The following is a 17,997-nucleotide window of genomic DNA, read 5'->3' on the forward strand; positions in this document are numbered from 1 at the left end:
ACAGCTTCCCATTTACACACACTCCCTTGATACTCTCCAGATTCATGGCAGGAAACACTTTCTGTTTGTGGATAACACCCCAGTTTATACAACTTTCCATATATCTCTCCTGAAACTTCAGGCTCAGGTAATCAACTGACCACTGACACTTCCATGTGGATATCTAAAAGACATCGCATCTCAAATCTACCATGTATGAAGATGAGCTCCTGTCTGTCCTCCAAAAAAATTACCAACTTCTTCCATAGTCTTCCCTGTCACAATAAAGGGAAACCCCATTTACCTAACTGCTTAGGCCAAAACCTGCATCATCCAATATATCAGCAAATCAGATCTGCTTTCAAAATTCTTCTCATCACCTGCCCTGCTACCCTCCTGGTCCAAAACACCACTGTCTTACACGTGGATACTATAATAGCCTTCTAAGTGATGTAATCCTGCTTTCTCTCCTCTGGCACAGCCAAGGCCAGGGTTAGAACCAAGTGTGTTTGGCTTCAAAGTTTATGCTCTCTTTAGTGACCATCAGACTATTCACCAAAGTCACTCGATAGAGCGTATGGAAATATATATGGATTTATGAACCTGTGACTAGGTTTTTCTGTAGTCAGTGAGAAAATAAGAAAAACAATGATAGTATTGAACGTATGAGTGCCTATCTTCATATAAGGTTATCAATTGCCTCTTTCTGGGGGGAGAAGTCCTGCTCTCTAAGATTACACTCTTTCTACTTCTAAATAGCAAAAGACCTTTTCAGTGAGAAGACACTACATCAGTTTGATAAATGTACAGTTTGGTTCCTCAGGCAAATAACAAATTATTCTAGGAAACACTGAAGATAGTAATTAGATATTATTAATGCTCATACATGGCCAAACATTTTGAAGTAGCCCTATGATAATTCCAAAGTACTTTTGTTGTTGTTCTTGTTGTTTCAATTCTACTCTTCTTCAAACGCCTCGCATTCGCCGATCTCAACCCTGGTAGTTCCCCCAAGAACCACCCTTCCCCCTTTTTACTAGTTTTATACCAGAGCCAAAATTACAAGAAATCCATCCACCATCAAACCATCAAGATAAATGGGATGATTTCCTCGTACCTTGCTAGCTGCCACACCAGCTTTTTTATTCACTTTATACTCTGGTGTTTCAGTCTGCATGAAGTAGATCTGGTCTTTCATATTTTCAAAATCTTCCTGATATTTCCTCTGTAAGACATTAAACAAGCTAAAGAACTGCTGTGAAAACAAACTGTACAAGGGTTTACATGAGAAGACACAGGGATTTGGAAAAGTTACCCAAAGTCACCCTGTCCTTGGTTTAGGCTGATCAGATTAGAATTAGAGATTGTGGTATCATTGCAAAAATGATTAGCAATTTTTAACAGAGATTTAGAACAATTAGAAAGGCTTTTCTTGGCTACTAAGAAAGAGCTCTTAAGGGCCAGGAGCAGAAAACTTAAAAGAAAAGAAAAACAATAGTTAGATTTATGTTTTCCAGTGAGGAGACACTAAATTAATCAATCCCATACCCATAGAGTTTGGCACCTCAGGCAAAGAATAAATTAAAAAGAGTCCTTTAACTTGTACTAACTGCACTTTGTAGTCAGTAAGAGGGTCTCACCATAATGTGCCTGTGAAAATTGGGGTAGAAATAATGGCATTTGACCAAAATAATATTTCTCAAAAGGAAAGAGAGTTTGTGAGATTTCTTTCTTAACAGGAACTCTATACAAGATCTTGCCCCAAGAAGAGGGACCTCAAGTGTTCTGACACCCCTTTGGGTAGAGCAGGTGGCCAGAAGTCACTAAGGAAAGGGGTCTTCCTCCCAGGACGACTGACCCTGGCCAGCCCTTCTCACTTACTGTGCTGATGTTTTCAGCATTCATTCTGGCATTTGCAACTTCAAAGCAAGGTGTCTCACTCCATTTGCCTTTGATTTTATTTTCATAGTCTTGTTTGTATTTTTGCTAGAAAAAAGAAAAAGAAAAAAAGGAAAAGACAAGCACAACTCATGAATTGGCAAATAAGGCAGCAAATTAAGAAATAATGATTAACTTTAAAAAATATCTTCTGCAAGCCATTCTTAGGTCCTTAATAAATGTCTTTTAAAAAGTCTTCCAATGTAGTGTCAATTTACCCAACCAGAAAGTTGGGTGAGGGGGCATAGAGAACGGAGAAAGAGGGTACTAATGCCCCCTTCCCTTGCTGAGTTTGGGGACTTCATTTATTCAGAACTTGCAGATGTCCCCTGATGTTTAAAGAAATAGAGTCAGAAGTCATCCTCTATTTATATTTCAGAGTTACAATACAACCTATCAACCTGAAATTTCTATGTCAAATGAACTCAGTCATTAATTTCTAAGCTTCACCAAAACCCCTAGTTATTCAGAAAGCAATAACCACAATAAAATTCAACTTGCAGGCTAACGAGTAGACCTTCTAGTTTAGAGCTAAATTTAATAGGAACTAGAAAGTAATTCAAAAATTGAATTATTGCCCCAATTGACTCCCAAACACCACTCCATCTGAATCCCAGTCTGTACACTCCTAGAAGGGAGAGGTGCTGTATCATCTTTGCTTTCTTATCCTCAGAACCCAACATAAAATGCAGCACACAGAAGTTACCTCATAAATGTTTGTTCAACCACACTAAACCGAGAGTTAACCAAGCTAACCCTAAACCTGGGCTCATGAGCCAGAGCCCAAGCTGAGTTAGAGCAATTTTCCCTCCATGGTTCATAAAAATGTGTTAACAGACATAACTAATGGGTCTCAAGGCACTGGCATGTGCCTACATCTCCATAATTCCCATTAAGGGAAAAGAAAGTGTCTTTCTGGTATACCTTTAACAGAAGAACTAAAGGTGAATGATGTGCAGAGTCAATGAGCTTGGGTTAAAGGAAGCTTAGCCATCACTCAAATGCCTAATTTCCTTTCTTCTCAAAAGGTTAGTATGCAAAATAATAGCCAACTGGTTTTTGTAGCTATAAATTTTAGAGTCTTGGGCCTGGGTTTAAACTCTGGGAAGAAGACCTAACTTTGTCATGACCAAATGTGTTATTTAGCCTCTCCAAGATTCTGTTGTCTCAGCCACAAGTGCTGGTGATAATATTTACAGAGAGGCCTGCTGGGAAGTTTAATAAGATCATTCGCTGAAGAGTGCTTTGTAAACCCCACAGTGCTAAGCAAATGTAGGATATGACAATTGTAATAATAATAATAGCTATCATTATTGTCATCATCATAACAGAAAGTCAGAAACTCTGTAAGAAAGAAAATTGTATGTGCAGGGAGGGAAAAGTTCTTCAGTGGAAATCTTTGCTAAGATGAGATGCATGTTATACTGCTGATTGATTTACCTGCACTTTGTTTTGAAGATTTAAAGAACTGAAGTCAATAAAATTGATTTTTGGATTTTCTAAGACTACTTATAGAAATGTTTCTAATCTTTTTTTTGGAAACAGACCTCTTCAAGAAATTGAGAAAGCTATAAAATGCTCACAAACAGTTATAACTTCAGAGGTTCTTGATGTACATATACCTCAGGTTAGGATCTCCTAATCTATCATTTTTTGGAGGGACGTGGCCCTACCTCCTGCTTGCTGTTAAAGGAGAAAAACCTTGGGTTTGGGAAGGGGCAATTGGGCCTGATCCCCAAAACTGAGATACTTTGAAATATAATTTAAATTTGAGAAGGTAGCAGATATTCTTAATGAGGTCTATATGTTGGACATTTATCAAGAAACAGGCATTGTATATGTAGATTTGTTAAGGATAATTGAGCAGGAGACTAATTCTCATAGTGAGGGATGGATGTCTGGTTTTTAAGAAGATATTAAAACCATGCAAAACAATAGTGTAAGATCACTCAACCCCCTCATCCAAAGTCCTTCCGTCTTTCTTAATCTTCACAGACATATCCAGGTCCGCAGGTATCTCCTCCTACCCAGTAGCTGAAATGGGTCAGGGTGGAGATAGAGCTCTCACAATCCACTTCTGATCACTGCCAAGTCTGGGAAGATTTTCATGATACAGGAGGAGGCTGGAGCTTGACCACTGAGGAAGTTATGGCCTTCTGCCTCATTTGTGGGTAGGACAGAAGTTGAAAGGACAAAGGTCCATAGGTGGAGGAGTGAGAAGAAAAGAGAGGTATGTGTCCACGCGGGACCCTCTCTACCAGCCAAGGGGTCTCACTCTGCACATCTGAGAGTAAGGCCAGAGTTTTTGTACAATACATGGAGACGGATTACCCATATTAGGGTCCAACATCCAACCTTCCCAACATCCAAACGCAACAGAGTTGGAGAGAAAGGTTAGGGGAAAACCTTTCTCTTCAAACTCTGTTATATTTGCAGTTGATGGAAACTTGGAAGAAAGCGTCAGTTTAACTTCTCTAGAAATTTTTGGTTTGTTTAACAGAGGAAAGTATGTCAGGTCAATTACAAGCTCTGGGACACCTTCTCTGGGTAAGAGGGTGACCATGTGTCCATAGATACAGTAAGCTTGTTTCCCTTCTCCTCAGAGGTCAGCTGAGGGGACTTCCGTGGGGCCATAAACTGGGTACCCTGCTGTCTTGCTTAAACGCATGGCTTCATTATCTACTTTCAAAATCCGCATCTGTAATTTTTATGTGGCCATCAAATGGAAAGGAATACGAAGGCAGTTAATTACCCTTTTCTTCTGTGAGTAGCTAAGCACTGGGACTCCTGATGGTTCCATTCATAGAAAAGTTATCCCTGCAGAAAGGGTATAAAGAACCCAGCTGGTATTTTTATTGCCCACAGTGGGCCCAATGCTGTCTGCTTGACTCAATCAAATCTCTTCTAGTGAAATCAATGGAAATCTTCCCAATTCTATGTGATAGAAGAATTTCCATGGTATTAGAGGACCAGAGCCTGGTTTCTTCATGCTGTGTAACAATATGTTACTGAAAGATGATTATTTTTTTAAGTTTAGGCTCCAGTTGGTATCAATGGGAAATTCCAACCTGAAATCTTCTATTTTTTCTTTTGTAGCTCTGGAAGGGAGCAGAGAGGCAGGTACAGAGAAACTAAAGGGACTTCCCCATCTTCTATTCAGGGCCCCACTTTCAGCTGGTTATGGGGTACATAGTTTCCCCACCTGGAAGGCCTGTTTCAATGAACAACTCTGCCTGTTCATCTATGTTAGAGCTACAAAATACAGCTGAGACAGAAGGAAGTAAGTAGCTGATGGCTTTGGCCAAAGGCAAAGGTGAGAGAATTGATTCTGACAGGTGTAGTAAGAAAGGCTGGCAAATGGCATGTAACATTAGTGTAATCACTGCAGATATGCAATTATTACCATCTGAATTGGGAGCTGTAAGAAAAGGATGTGAGGATGCGCAGAGAGCTCCACCCAAAATATGGCTCTCTAGTATAATGAGTATTTTGAATTAAAGGCCCTTAGAGATTGATGGAAGCTTGGAAGCTAGAAGAGACCTTTTTCTATCTACATAAAGACCAGACAGTCCCACTAAGGAGAACAATTGTTTCCTCCTAATACCCCCCCGCCCCACCCCTGCCGCATCCTATCTCTCCCTTTAGCTGATATTATTACTCCACAGGGCAAAGCCAGTTCTGGCAATGCTTTCAATGTATCCAACATTGTCACCTTGCCCACCTAGAATGGTGCCATCCAATGCATACGTAATGCAAGTCATTCTCATAGCCACATTTTTAAATCCTCTACCTCTCCCAAAGCACAGGTTCAAGTTTGCTTATCTGCCTAAGATCCGGACCTACGAAAGAAGAAATCAATTGCCTCTGGCCCCTTCTCTGAGTTTTCAACTGAATCTATATTTCAGGAAGGAAGACTAAAGTCTGTCAACAAACCTGGACAAACTTTGGTCAAAAAGTCATTGTTCGCTTTGTGAGCCCAACAGGCTTCACCCCAGACTACTATATGTTCTTCAAACCTACTGAATTCTCCCTAGTGATCATTTCTTGCCCCTTAACAGAATTCTTCTTCTCCCCATTCCCAATAACCTATTTTGCCAGAATCCAAGTTCCTAGTCTTTCTGTAACTTCATAAGCTTCAGCACCTCCTGGGGAGCTAGGGCTTCATTCTGAAGGCTCCTGTGTGAACACATTAAATAAATTTGTATGCCTTTTCTTCAATCAATCTGCCTTTTGCAAAGTTGATTTTTCAGCCAAACTTCAGTGGGCCAAGGAGGACCCCTTGGCCCCAACAGATGGATCTGAGCAACATGATTCAACAAGGGGATATTGAGTTTAAATGCATGCGAGTAAGTAGATAAAGGAGACTTTAATCCTATTTTAGGGAGGAAGAGGACATGATGCTGCTGCAACATGGGTCAAGGCATCTTGAGAGTGAGGAGGGAAGACAGTACCAGAGGTAAGTCACTTTGAGAAGCCCTGTGCCTCCCTTGTGGGATGGTTTGTTGTTGGGGACTTCTACCAATCCCAAGCATTTCTCCCCAACACACCTATTACTTTGGATGCACAAGGCATTAAAGAACTCAGAAATCTGGGTAAGACTGGGAATAAATACTGTCACCATGGCCAGATCTAGTGATTTTTTCACAGCCACCTTCCCCTTAGCTCATATTACTACTCCACAGGGCAAGGCCAGTTCTGGCAATGCTTTCAATGTATCTAACATTGTCACCTTGTCCACCTAGAATGGTGCCATCCAATGCATAAATAATGCATGTCATTCTCAAAGCCACATTTTTAAATGTAGAAACATGTGAGAAATAACTTTCATAATACAGTTTACTGAACCAAGTAAATCTGAAATATTAACATTCCAACATGTGATCAATATTAAATATTAATTTGAAACATTCTTTTATTCATAATTAAGTATCCAAGATCCAGTGTCTATTTCTCACATATTGGACACTAAGTGTTAGGGAATAAATGTCTGTGTCTCCATCCCCCAGTTTCATATGTTGAAGCCCTAACTCTCAAGTACCATGTGATTGTACTTGGAGGTAAGGGCCTTTGGAAAGCAATTAAGTTTAGGTGACGTCATGAGGGTGGGAACCCCATAATGAGATTATTGTCATTATAAGAAGAGGAAGAGACCAGAGTTGCTCTGCGTCTCCACTGTGTGAGGACACGATGAGAAGGCAGCTATCTACAAGCCAGGAGGGGGTCTCTCACCAGGGAGTGAAACTGTGATCTTAGACTCCCAGCCTCCAGAACTGTGAGAAAATAAATGTCTACTGTTAAGCCACCCAATGTATGGTATTTTGCTGCAGAAGCCCAAGTTGACTCATATACTTAGTTTATACTGATCAAAGTCAGGTGCTTCCTAGTCACATTTGGCTAGTGGGTTCTGTGCTGAAGAGTGCAGTGCTAAACCAACTGGCAAGTCTAAATTGGTGGAGAGAATGATTATAGAGGAGTTCAAAAGTAATTTTCCAAAATCACTTTTAAGGCAGGGGAATTGCTTGAACCAGGGAGGTGGAGGTTGCAGTGAGCTGAGATTGCACCGCTGCACTCCAGCATGAGACTCTGTCTCAACAAAACATATTTAAATAAGGCAAAAGAATATTTCTTTAGTAAAGAAACATTCTTTTAAAATAGACTTTAAATAAAAAATTAAAAATAGATTTTTATTTCTAAATGACTACTTGAAAACACCTTTTTATTTTTCTTCCAAGAAGATAAATTATCCTTCTCCCCCATCTTATTTATAATATCAACACTTTTTTTTTTGAGACAGAGTTTTGCTCTTGTTGCCCAGGCTGGAGTGCAGCGGCGCACTCTTGGCTCACTGCAACCTCCACCTCCTGAGTTCAAGCAATTCTCCTGTCTCAGCCTCCCAAGTAGCTGGGATTACAGGCACCCGCCACCATGATTGGCTAATTATTTGTATTTTTAGTAGTGATGGGTTTTACCATGTTGGCTAGGCTGGTCTCAAATTCCTGACCTCAGGTGATCAACCCACCTCAGCCTCCCAAAGGGATTATAGGCGTGAGCTACCCTACCTGGCCAATATCAATACTTTCAGTGGACCATGTATTTATGTACAGTTCTAAAGTTAATTTCTGCTTAGCCTCGGGAAAAATTTCAGATTGGTAGTATTCTTATTTGTGAATTTTTACTATACTTACTAGGTCCTTTATTCAAACAGCTCACAGTTAGGTAATCTGCAATATCAAACACTGACAAACATCACTGAATAGACATCATCTTCCATACTATTTCATCCTTCCTTACTAGATACTTTACTCAGAAAATGCTTAAGATAAAAATCTTGAGGTTTCATCAAAATTCAAGCAGAAGAACAAACTGCTCAACTCCACAGAGGGCAAGATAAAGTATTTAAAAGCAGCAGTATCCCAGGAGAAAGTGGCCTGATTTGGACCAATTTAAAATAGGAATTGAGCATGGGCCTATTCATCAGCGGAGCATCTGTCTCTGCATTCCTCATCAGAGCCACATTACCCAGAGCTAGTTTATTAGCCTAAATATAGGCAGACTAAGCTGTTTGCTAAGGCAAACAGCTTAAAAGTTATGAGGTCCACTGCTCACTGCTGTTAACTAAGGTATGTCTGAGATACATTCTTATTTTTATAAGTCTGACTGATAGGATAAAACTATACAAGGTTGGCTGGGCCCGGTGGCTCATGCCTGTAATTCCAGCACTTTGGGAGGCCAAGGCAGGCAGACTGCCTGAGGTCAGGAGTTCGAGACCAGTCTGGACAACATGGTGAAACCCCATCTCTACTAAAAACACAAAAAATTTAGCTGGGCATGGTGGCACACACCTGTAATCCCAGCTACTCAGGAGGCCGAGGCAGGGGAATTGCTCAAACCAGGGAGGAGGAGGTTGCAGTGAGCCGAGATTGTGCCACTGCACTCCAGCACGAGGCTCTGTCTCAACAAAACTATACAAGTTCTTCACCATGAATTTAAACCAGCTCTTCAAGGAAGTGTGTGCTTATTTGGTGACTCTGTAGTATTACTGCCATAAGTGAAAATGTCAAGTGACATTAGGATGTGGCTTCTGTTTTTAAAAGGTGACATTCACATTTATCAACCACTGAGTCATCAAGCTGGCCAAACATTCATTAACATAGTTCATGACATTTATGGATGTATTGCGTTTGCTGTAGAGTTTTTGGGGATCATATGTAAAAATACTCTGAGTGTTTGTGTTTCATCTTCAGGCTCACCTTTAGTAACCTTCCCGATAGCTGAAATGATTAAGCAGAGTTTTCAAGAGAGGGAGAGTCCCGGCTCTATTTACTTACCTTGCTCACTTGATTGGTTACTTTCTTGGCAAATTCTATATCTGGAGGATCGGCTAGAGGCGTGAATTGAGCCTGCTGTTCAGCGAGACCTTTTTTGTAGGCAACCTGATGAAATAAAAGACAGGGATGTATTTTAAAAACGATTATGCTTTCATCTTTATTTGAAGTCTTAAATTTTAGTGTAACATGTTATCATAATTTGTCCTTCTAGATGTCACATACCCTTGCTCTCAGTACTGCTGGTGATTTCTATTTTGTTTAATTTTCTTCCCTCCTCCTCAGGACTCATGACCCTAGATCTGCTTTCTTCCCTTTCTTTCCACACCATGGTTCGCAATTTCAATTATTCTCTTAACCAGCATCTTTAACTCCCAACCCCTTGTCTTTTTATCACACTCACTTAATAAAACCCCGGCCTTAGATCAACTTGACCATATACTTCCTCTGTTCTTATGCCTAGGATGCTGAATGCCACAGGAGAAAACGGGTGCCTCACGCCTGTAATCCCAGCACTTTGGAAGGCTGAGGCGGGCGGATCGCCTGAGGTCAGGAGTTTGAGACCAGCCTGGCCAACATGGTGAAACCCTGTCTCTACTAAAAATACAAAAACTAGTCAGGCATGGTGGCAGGTGCCTGTAAACTCAGCTATTCGTGAGGCTGAGACAGGAGAATTGCTTGAACCTGGGAGGCGGAGGTTGCAGTGAGCCGAGATTGTGCCACTGCACTCCAGCCTGAGTAACAGAGTAAGATTCCATCTCAAAAAAAAAAAAAAATAAGAAAGAAAAGAAAACCCACAACTCCATGGATCAGGCAGTGCTAACAAGGTAAATAGGCGTAAGAGGGACACAGGAAGAAGGTACAGGGCGGGGCGCCTCTGAACTCCAAGACTTAGCTTGAAATCTACGTGTCTGCCCAGTGGTGGGTTCTGTGAACAACAGCTTGCTTGGGGCTCTGTTCCCAATACTCTATGACCTTATGGTGTACAAATGCCACTTTGTTTTCAAGGAAACTTGCACAGCTCATTATGAGTCTCTGGTTAGTTCCTATTCTCAGAGGCCAGTCTAAAACCTCAAGACTGTCCTTAAGCCCACAATCAATTCCACCTTACTCTCAGCTTCCTCTTTCATAGAGTAAAGAAATGCTACACACTTACCTTCTCCGTATTCATCCCTCCTCTCCCACCCCTGCCCTGGATCAGAGAAGAAACATCCCTCACAGCGAATGGCTCCTGCACCCATGCTGCGGCCCCTTCCAGTACATCCTTTTGCACCCAGCTCTCTCAGTCAGCCCTCCTCTTTCTCACAACTCCAACCTCTCCTCCTTCATTAGCTCCTTCCCTTCAGCCTATACAAGACTTCTAACACCTTAAAATAGGTATGGTACCTATGAGTCATGCATATCATTTTCTCTTGCCTTACTTTCTTTCTTCCTTACTGACTCCTCCGGCTTTTTATTCCACCAGACTTGGCCCCGGCTTCCAACAATGCAGAACTAGGCACAGATCCCCAGACATACGAGGCCCTCAAATGCTTCAGGACCTCGTACATGCTGTTCCCTCTCCCATCTGTCTGCAAACCGCTGTTTCCTCTCCATGGCTCAGGACAAGCATGACTCCCCTCCCAAACCTTCCCTGACTCCTGAACCAGATGCAATGACCTTCTCCTGGGACCTCATTCAGCTTGGTCCTTAGCCCCTTTAAAGGGGTCATCAGATGACTCTGTAATTTGTTGTTTACATGTCTCTTTCCTCTTGGACTGTGAACTCTGGGATGGCAAAGATGTCCTATCCTTGGGAACCCTTGTTGTCTGCATAGTTTCTGGCTAGAGCAAGAGTCAAGGACTGATATCTCAATGTGTGTCTTACACACTGAGGCCATGGCGGGGGATGCCTCAAGAGGAGAATTATCCTCATGCTCTTCAATGACACAACTGTGAGATTTCTACAGATTATTTTCCCTTCCACGTGGCAGTATTCTTATTTATCAAGCAAAGCAGTTGAATAATCCCAAGGTTCCAATCATCTTTATACTTTAACCAAGTCTAACTATATCTTATTCCAGTAATACCCACCTAGTGCCTATAACAAAAGCTTTCGTGGGCATCAAATCAACTGGGATACAAAAGATAGATTTTGAAATGTATTTACACAAATTCCACTGCTTAAATTCTTTTAAATAAGTTAAGCCAGCTACAGTGACTCACGGTTATCCCAGCACTTTAGGAGGCAAAGGCGGATAAATTGCTTGAGCTCAAAGGTTCAAGACCAGCCAACCAAGGAAACATGGTGAAACCCTGTCTCTACCAAAAATACAAAAATTAGCCAGGCATGGTGGTGTGCACCTGTAGTCCCAGCTACTTGGGAGACTAAAGCGGGAGGGTTGCTTGATTGTGGGAGGTGGAGGTTGCAATAAGCCAGGATTATATTACTGCACTCTGGCCTGCGTGACAGAGTGAGACCCTGTCTCAAAAAAAAAACAACTGAAGACTTTATTTTAGGCATAGGACAACAAGATTTTTCATGGCTGGTTAAGTCCTTAGGGAAAAAGCAACATTTGAACAGGAGAATGCTTATTAAGTCTGACATTCTGCCAAGAAGTTTCAGACAAATCAGATCTAGAAGTCCTGATTTGTCAGGAACCTTCTTCAGAATTCTGCTTAGTTAGAATTCTGTTGTTACGGAGAAAAACAGCAGAAGTTAAAAAAAAAAAAGTTCTGTACTCTGCGTCAGCTTAAAGACTCTATGTGTGTGCAAAGTAGTTTGTCTCTACTTAGGTAATAAGGAAAACATGATAATTAGGGTTAAGAAAGACATAGGAAGAAGGTACAGAAGAGGTAGCGACAGCCTCTAAACCCAAGTCCTTAGCTAGAAATCTATGTGCCTGCCCAGTGGTATGTTCTGCAAACAACAGCTTGCTTAGGGCTCTGTTCCCAGTAATTGTAGAAGTTCACAGTGCTGACAGCAGTATTAATAGGCATGTCAGTAATCTGACACTGAGTGCATACTTGGTCTGCAATAAAAGTAAAAGCTATGCCTTAACTGCCACATCTTTTTGAGGAATAGGAATAGCAAGGAAGACTTTACTTCATTATTGTACATTCTCTTTCATTACGTCTTCTACTGTAATCGCTCAAAACATGTGGCCAATTTTAATTGTTTAAAGTCCATAGCATTAGAATGGCATGAAGGTAACCCTTCATCTCTCCATTTGATAGATGAAGGGAGAGAGGAGATTAAGTGTCTTCTTGGAAACCTCTCCCAGGCTTACATGACATGGCATTTCCTGGTTCACCTTCAACTTTTCTATTTGTTCTCTCATGCTTTGGCTGGCTCCTATTCAGTCCTAAGTGTGGGTGTCCTCCAAAACTGTGCCCTTGGCCATGCGCTCTTCTGCCTCCCTCATAGATGTTCATGTCTTCAACCATCACTTTGTTCTGATGACTCTCAAATATTAATTTCTTGCCCTGGTCTCATACCTGAGCAAGTGTACTAACTTTCTAATTTATCCATAGGATGCCTTGATCTGAATGTTCCTTCAATCATCTCAATTCTATTTCTCTTTCCATGAATGCATCTTTAACAGCTGTGCCCCTACTCACCCAGACCACCAGTCTACAGTCCGAAGCTCCTCTATGGATTTTTTTCTCTTTTTTGTCTCCAATATGCAATGCCATTCATGCTTATTAATACTTATTACTCTCAGATTCCTTTCTTCCTCCCCTTTGCCCTAATTATTACTAAAATAGATTTTTCCAAATTACCCAGTTTTTCCTAATCTCAATCTACCATATTGCCCATCAAAATTACTCCAGATTCTTTTTTTTTTTTTTTTTTAAGACAGAGTTTCGCTCTTGTTGCCCAGGCTGGAGTACAGTGGTGCTATCTCAGCTCACTGCAACCTCTGCCTCCCAGGTTCAAGCGATTCTTCTACCTCAGCCTACCAAGCAGCTGAGATTACAGGCATGTGCCACTATGCTCAGCTAATTTTTTGTATTTTTAGTAGAGACAGGGTTTCTCCATGTTGGTCAGGCTGTTCTCGAACTTCCAACTTCAGGTGATCCGCCTACCTTGGCCTTTCAAAGTGCTAGGATTAAAGGCATAAGCCACTGTGCCCAGCCCCCAGATTCTATTTTTATCATACCGTTTTCCTCTCCAAAATCTTATGATGCTCCTTATTTCTTACCATTCCATGTCAAAGCGATTTTGTATGCCTTTCAAGGTCCTGCTCCCGGCATTCTTACAAGTGCTCTCCGAATGAGGCACTCACATGATTCATTTTTGTGGTCCTTCAAAACTCAGACCTCATTTTGCCTGTGTCCCTTTGTTCAAGTGCTCCCTCTACTCAAAATGCCTTTCTTCTTCATCACTACCCATGCCCTTGAGATCACCACCTCCACATGGCCTTCTCTGATTACTCACATGTGTCCTTTCTTGTAGCAAGTATTAGACTATTGGGTTTTGTTTCATTTTTAACTTTTTTTTTTCTTGTTTGATATATAATACTTTTATTTTACCAGCCTGATGATAAATTCTCAGAGGAAGGGATGAAAACTGCTTGTAGTACTTTTCTGTCCTTTCAGGTATGCATGCATAATAGACTTTCAATAAATAACTATGGATCACTTGATAACAGCCACACAACAATATTGTGAATACGTGAGATACAGAACCACAAAGCTAATTTTGAAAGAGAAGCAAGAAGTACTCACACATTAAAACTGGTACCATGTGCTAGATGACTTGAAAATTTTGTTAGACCTTCTCTATTTCCTAACTTACCTACTGAAGGATAGAAGCATATCTTTATTATATTTGAATTAATTACATAGAAAGTGAAATAGAAAAGACATCCACTAAATTTGCAGGTGATATTAAGAGGGTGGCATTAAAAATTAGACCTCAAAAGTTAGAGATGCCATCAAATTGGTATGTATTATTTTGATTTAGGGCAAGATCAGATCCTAGGAGACATTAGAAGTAAATTCCAGTCAGTCTGAACTGGCTTACTAAGTCCAAATTGAGTATATGAGGTTCCAGGGATCTGATCAACAACTGACTGTCAAATAACTTGTCACTTTATAATACAGTGCTCTACTGAAGACTGGAGTAGCAGTCTGGATTTTCAATATGGCCTCCGGCAGATCCAACGGTCATGCGAGAAAGTACCTGAAAACAAGGGGGAGTGCTAGCCCAAGTGTGTCTCTCTGCTGCTACTGCTGGTTTCAAACCTAAGGACTCTAGTAAGCCTTTTAAGTTCCTCTAACACACGGTTTTCAAGATCTAGGATGCCAAAATTCTGGCAAGAGGGCTCACTGATTTTTCACTAACTAAATTATCTTCTGATAGCAAGAGCTCTTTGTGGGATAATTACACAAATGTGCTTTTGGTTCGTTTGGTTGTTGTTGGTATTGTCATTGTTTGTTTATTTTTAAAATGGGGTCTCACTGTTGCCCAGGCTGGAGTGCAGCGTCTTGATCATAAGTCACAGCAGCCTTGACCTCCTGGGTTCACGTGATCCTCCTACTTCAGCCTCCTGAGTAGCTGGGACTACAGACATGCACCACCACACTTGGCTAATTTTTTAAAAATATATTTTGTAGAGATGGGGGTCTTATTTTGCTGCCTAGGCCGATCTCAGACTCCTGGCTTCAAGCAATCCTCCCACCTTGGCCTCCCAAACTGCTGGGATTACAGAGGTGTTATCACACCCAGTCATAAATATGTTTCAACAAGTACACTAGTCAGGTCCCACACACAGAAAAAGGGAGACACACCACAATTTGGACTTGATGATTAGGATGGCAAGGCACAACCCTCCCATAACACTGTTTACTTAATAGATTTGGAAAGGTGGTTATGATTACAATAGGCTTTTTAAAATTGCCACTCTGTTGTCACAGAACAACTTCAACCAGAGCCAAGGGAAAAGAAGGACTCATTCTCTAGCGGGAAGAATGCTAGTCTTGGGCTCACAAACCTGGGGTCTGCACTAACTAATGTGACCCCACATTCAGGTTTGCCACCTATAAGAAGAGGGAATTGAATTAGATTATATTTAATATAAAGTATAAATTATATCTAATTTAAATGAGACATCATAAAGCATAATGATTCTAGATCTCCTCTGAAATGTAGCATTTATTCTCTTATAAAGAAGAGTTGCTGTGACCAACTGCCCAGAAGATGTAATTCAAGTTCCCCTGACTCTGCACACCTAAATGGTGTCGCTTGCTTTTCACTTACATCACTGAGAGCTTTCTGGGCCTGGGCAACTCTCCTCAGTTCCGGGCTATCATTGTAGGGGTAAAACAAACTTTTGTCTGCTTCCCAGTCTTCGGTGTACAGTTTCTAAATCAAAAAAGAGTGAAAAGTTAGGAGGAGGTAGGGTCAGATGTACACAAAATACATAATTTTGAATTCATCCATCAATGACCTAGAGAACCAGGTGAGAGCAAAGGTAAATGAAATTGACAAATAACTTCCCCCTTTCCACCCAGCTCAAGTCATTTTTACTGATAGCATGGCCTGCTTCTCTTTCGTACTTTCAGAGGGGCAGATGGGTCCGATTTTGTTTCATCTCTTCTCTGTGACTCTACCTGCCTTCTTGTTGTTTTTTTGTTGTTATTGTTGTTGTTGTTGTTGCTGTTGTCATTGTTTATTGATAGCACTTACAAGTACTAGCACAATGTAAGGAGCCAGGAAGCACTAGTTCAGGGCAATATAGTACACTTGCAAGATGGGTCACAAAATAAACCTCTAATTAGAGTAATAGCCAGGGACATCCAAAGTATAGCACAGGGTCTACAGAAAATTTTGAGATATTACTTTGTGGCTCTCTTAGCTGGCTCTCCAGCACACCTTTATTCTCCACAGACACTCCCCTCTGCTCCCAGGTTGCTCAAGTTCCCAAAGGACCCTCTCCCCACTCTGCCTCTCAGTTCCTTTTATCAAGCCCCACCCCTGCAGTCTCTCGTGTCTCAAGGCTACTCATAAAAACATTGGGGAATTGTATTCCAGATGATCAAGAGTTCACCAAGCATTATATAAAGTGTGTGATGGGATGACATGGGGAGATAGAAGTGACCATGGAGCAGGCCCTTACCTTGCTGAACATGGCTGTGTTCTTAACAGCCTGGACAAGTTCAGGGGCATCAGGAGGAAGCAGGTACTTATCCTTGGTGTCTTCCCAGTTCTGCTTGTATAAAACCTAGATAGAAGGAGGAGAGGACCTGTGGCTTGAGGTCTCACCCAAAGGCATGAGGATTTAAACAACAAAGGGAGACTCCTGAAGGCTTCTGGCTCAAAGGCTGCTGATGTGTTACTAGGAAAACATTGACCATGCCAACATCCTATAATACTCTTCCTACAATAGTCAGCTTTTGATTTAGAATTCTAATTTCTTTCAACTAAAAATTTACCTCCTCAGCTTCTTTGGTGACACTGGGACTGTATTCCATGCAGCAACAACCTGGAGCCGAGTCACAGCTGCCTCTTTGGGCAGGGAATGGACCCTTCCAACCACCCATACATTCTACAGGCCACTTCAGTCATCTGTGCAGCCTCCCTGATGAATGCAGGTATTGACTTCATCCTGCCTATGAGGCTGGTGAGCGGGATCAGGCCTGTCCAATTTTCTCCTCTAAGACCATGCAGAGGTGATGCATATGCTACTGAGTACCCCAGCCATCAATATCGTTGCCTTACCTTACTGACTTGCTGCGACACTTTCTTTGCATGTTCAATATCCTTTGCTTTTTCGTCTACATGACAGATAGTCTTAGCAACATCACCATCCATTCGATACTTAACCTGCTCAAATAATGCACAGTTAGAATTCATGACAGCCATGAACATGTGAGTATATTAAGGAATTTCTAACAACCACAGAGCATTACCCCAATGACTCTAGGTCTGTATCACAAAGCATAGTTTCTGCATTTTAGCTGGAAAATTGTGATCTTCAAAAGAGCACCTGCATTTACTGCTTGTCTGCTTGTCTGGCTGGATTTCCAGCCTGCTGCTTCTTGGCCTTACTGTCCTACAGGGTTGAGGACCACAGTGAGTTGGAGCTTCCACTCATAGTCTCCTTTAAGCTAAATGGCTAAGCCAAGCTTTTAGAAGTCTGTTTGGTTTCACATTTACAGCAACATGATCTATGGCTGATGCTTTTCTAGATTTGTGACCTAGCTCACGGTAATTCAATTCCTTATTCTCCCAGCACATATTTGGAACCCACAATTCCCAGTAGTAGGAATGTCTCTCTCTTTTATTTCAGCAATGCAGCCCACCTCACTGAGTTGATCTTGTACTTTTTTGATTCTACGAAGTTCTGGGGTATCTGTTGTGCTGGCGTATGGCTGTCCTTTTGTTTTCTCAAACTTCTTCTTGTATTTGTTCTGAAAAGAATATCCGATATTAGCCTAACAAGACAGTGGCAAAAATTTCAGGCAACATATTCACATCATCTGATTTTTTAAAAAATCCTTCAAGTTATAACAATTATCAATTGTAACAGCTTTCTTTTTGTTCCCTACCCTGACTCTCAGCAAAAAACTAAAATAGATTTGATAATTGCATCTCCTAAACATGGTTGGATCTTGGAGATAATACAAATTTATTACAGACTATTGTCTTGGAAATATCCTAAAATGATTCTATCAATCTTTTTTTTTGTCTGAATGCATATATAAAAAGCCTGAACCTCAATTACTTTAGAAAATAAATATAGAAGTTGAGTTAGTTAATTCTGAAAAGA

General features: G+C 41.1%; 1 protein-coding gene across 50 annotated transcripts in view; it reads right to left on the bottom strand.

Moving 5' to 3' along the window:
* Positions 1-17,997, bottom strand: part of NEB (nebulin) — a 204,562-nt gene that overhangs the window by 178,094 nt on the left and 8,471 nt on the right. For all 50 annotated transcript variants that reach the window (XM_032286403.1, XM_032286401.1, XM_032286400.1 and 47 more), the window contains exons 6-12: positions 17,531-17,638; positions 16,947-17,051; positions 16,345-16,449; positions 15,486-15,590; positions 9,246-9,350; positions 1,861-1,965; positions 1,097-1,204 (exon numbers count right to left, since the gene is read on the bottom strand). In XM_032286403.1, the coding sequence (XP_032142294.1) occupies positions 1,097-1,204; positions 1,861-1,965; positions 9,246-9,350; positions 15,486-15,590; positions 16,345-16,449; positions 16,947-17,051; positions 17,531-17,638 (741 nt within the window). The remainder of the gene's footprint in view (positions 1-1,096; positions 1,205-1,860; positions 1,966-9,245; positions 9,351-15,485; positions 15,591-16,344; positions 16,450-16,946; positions 17,052-17,530; positions 17,639-17,997) is intronic.

Source organism: Sapajus apella, unplaced genomic scaffold (genome assembly GCF_009761245.1).
Source record: "Sapajus apella isolate SASKATOON/1434 unplaced genomic scaffold, GSC_monkey_1.0 scaffold18, whole genome shotgun sequence".
NCBI classification, from domain to species: Eukaryota; Metazoa; Chordata; class Mammalia; order Primates; family Cebidae; genus Sapajus; species Sapajus apella.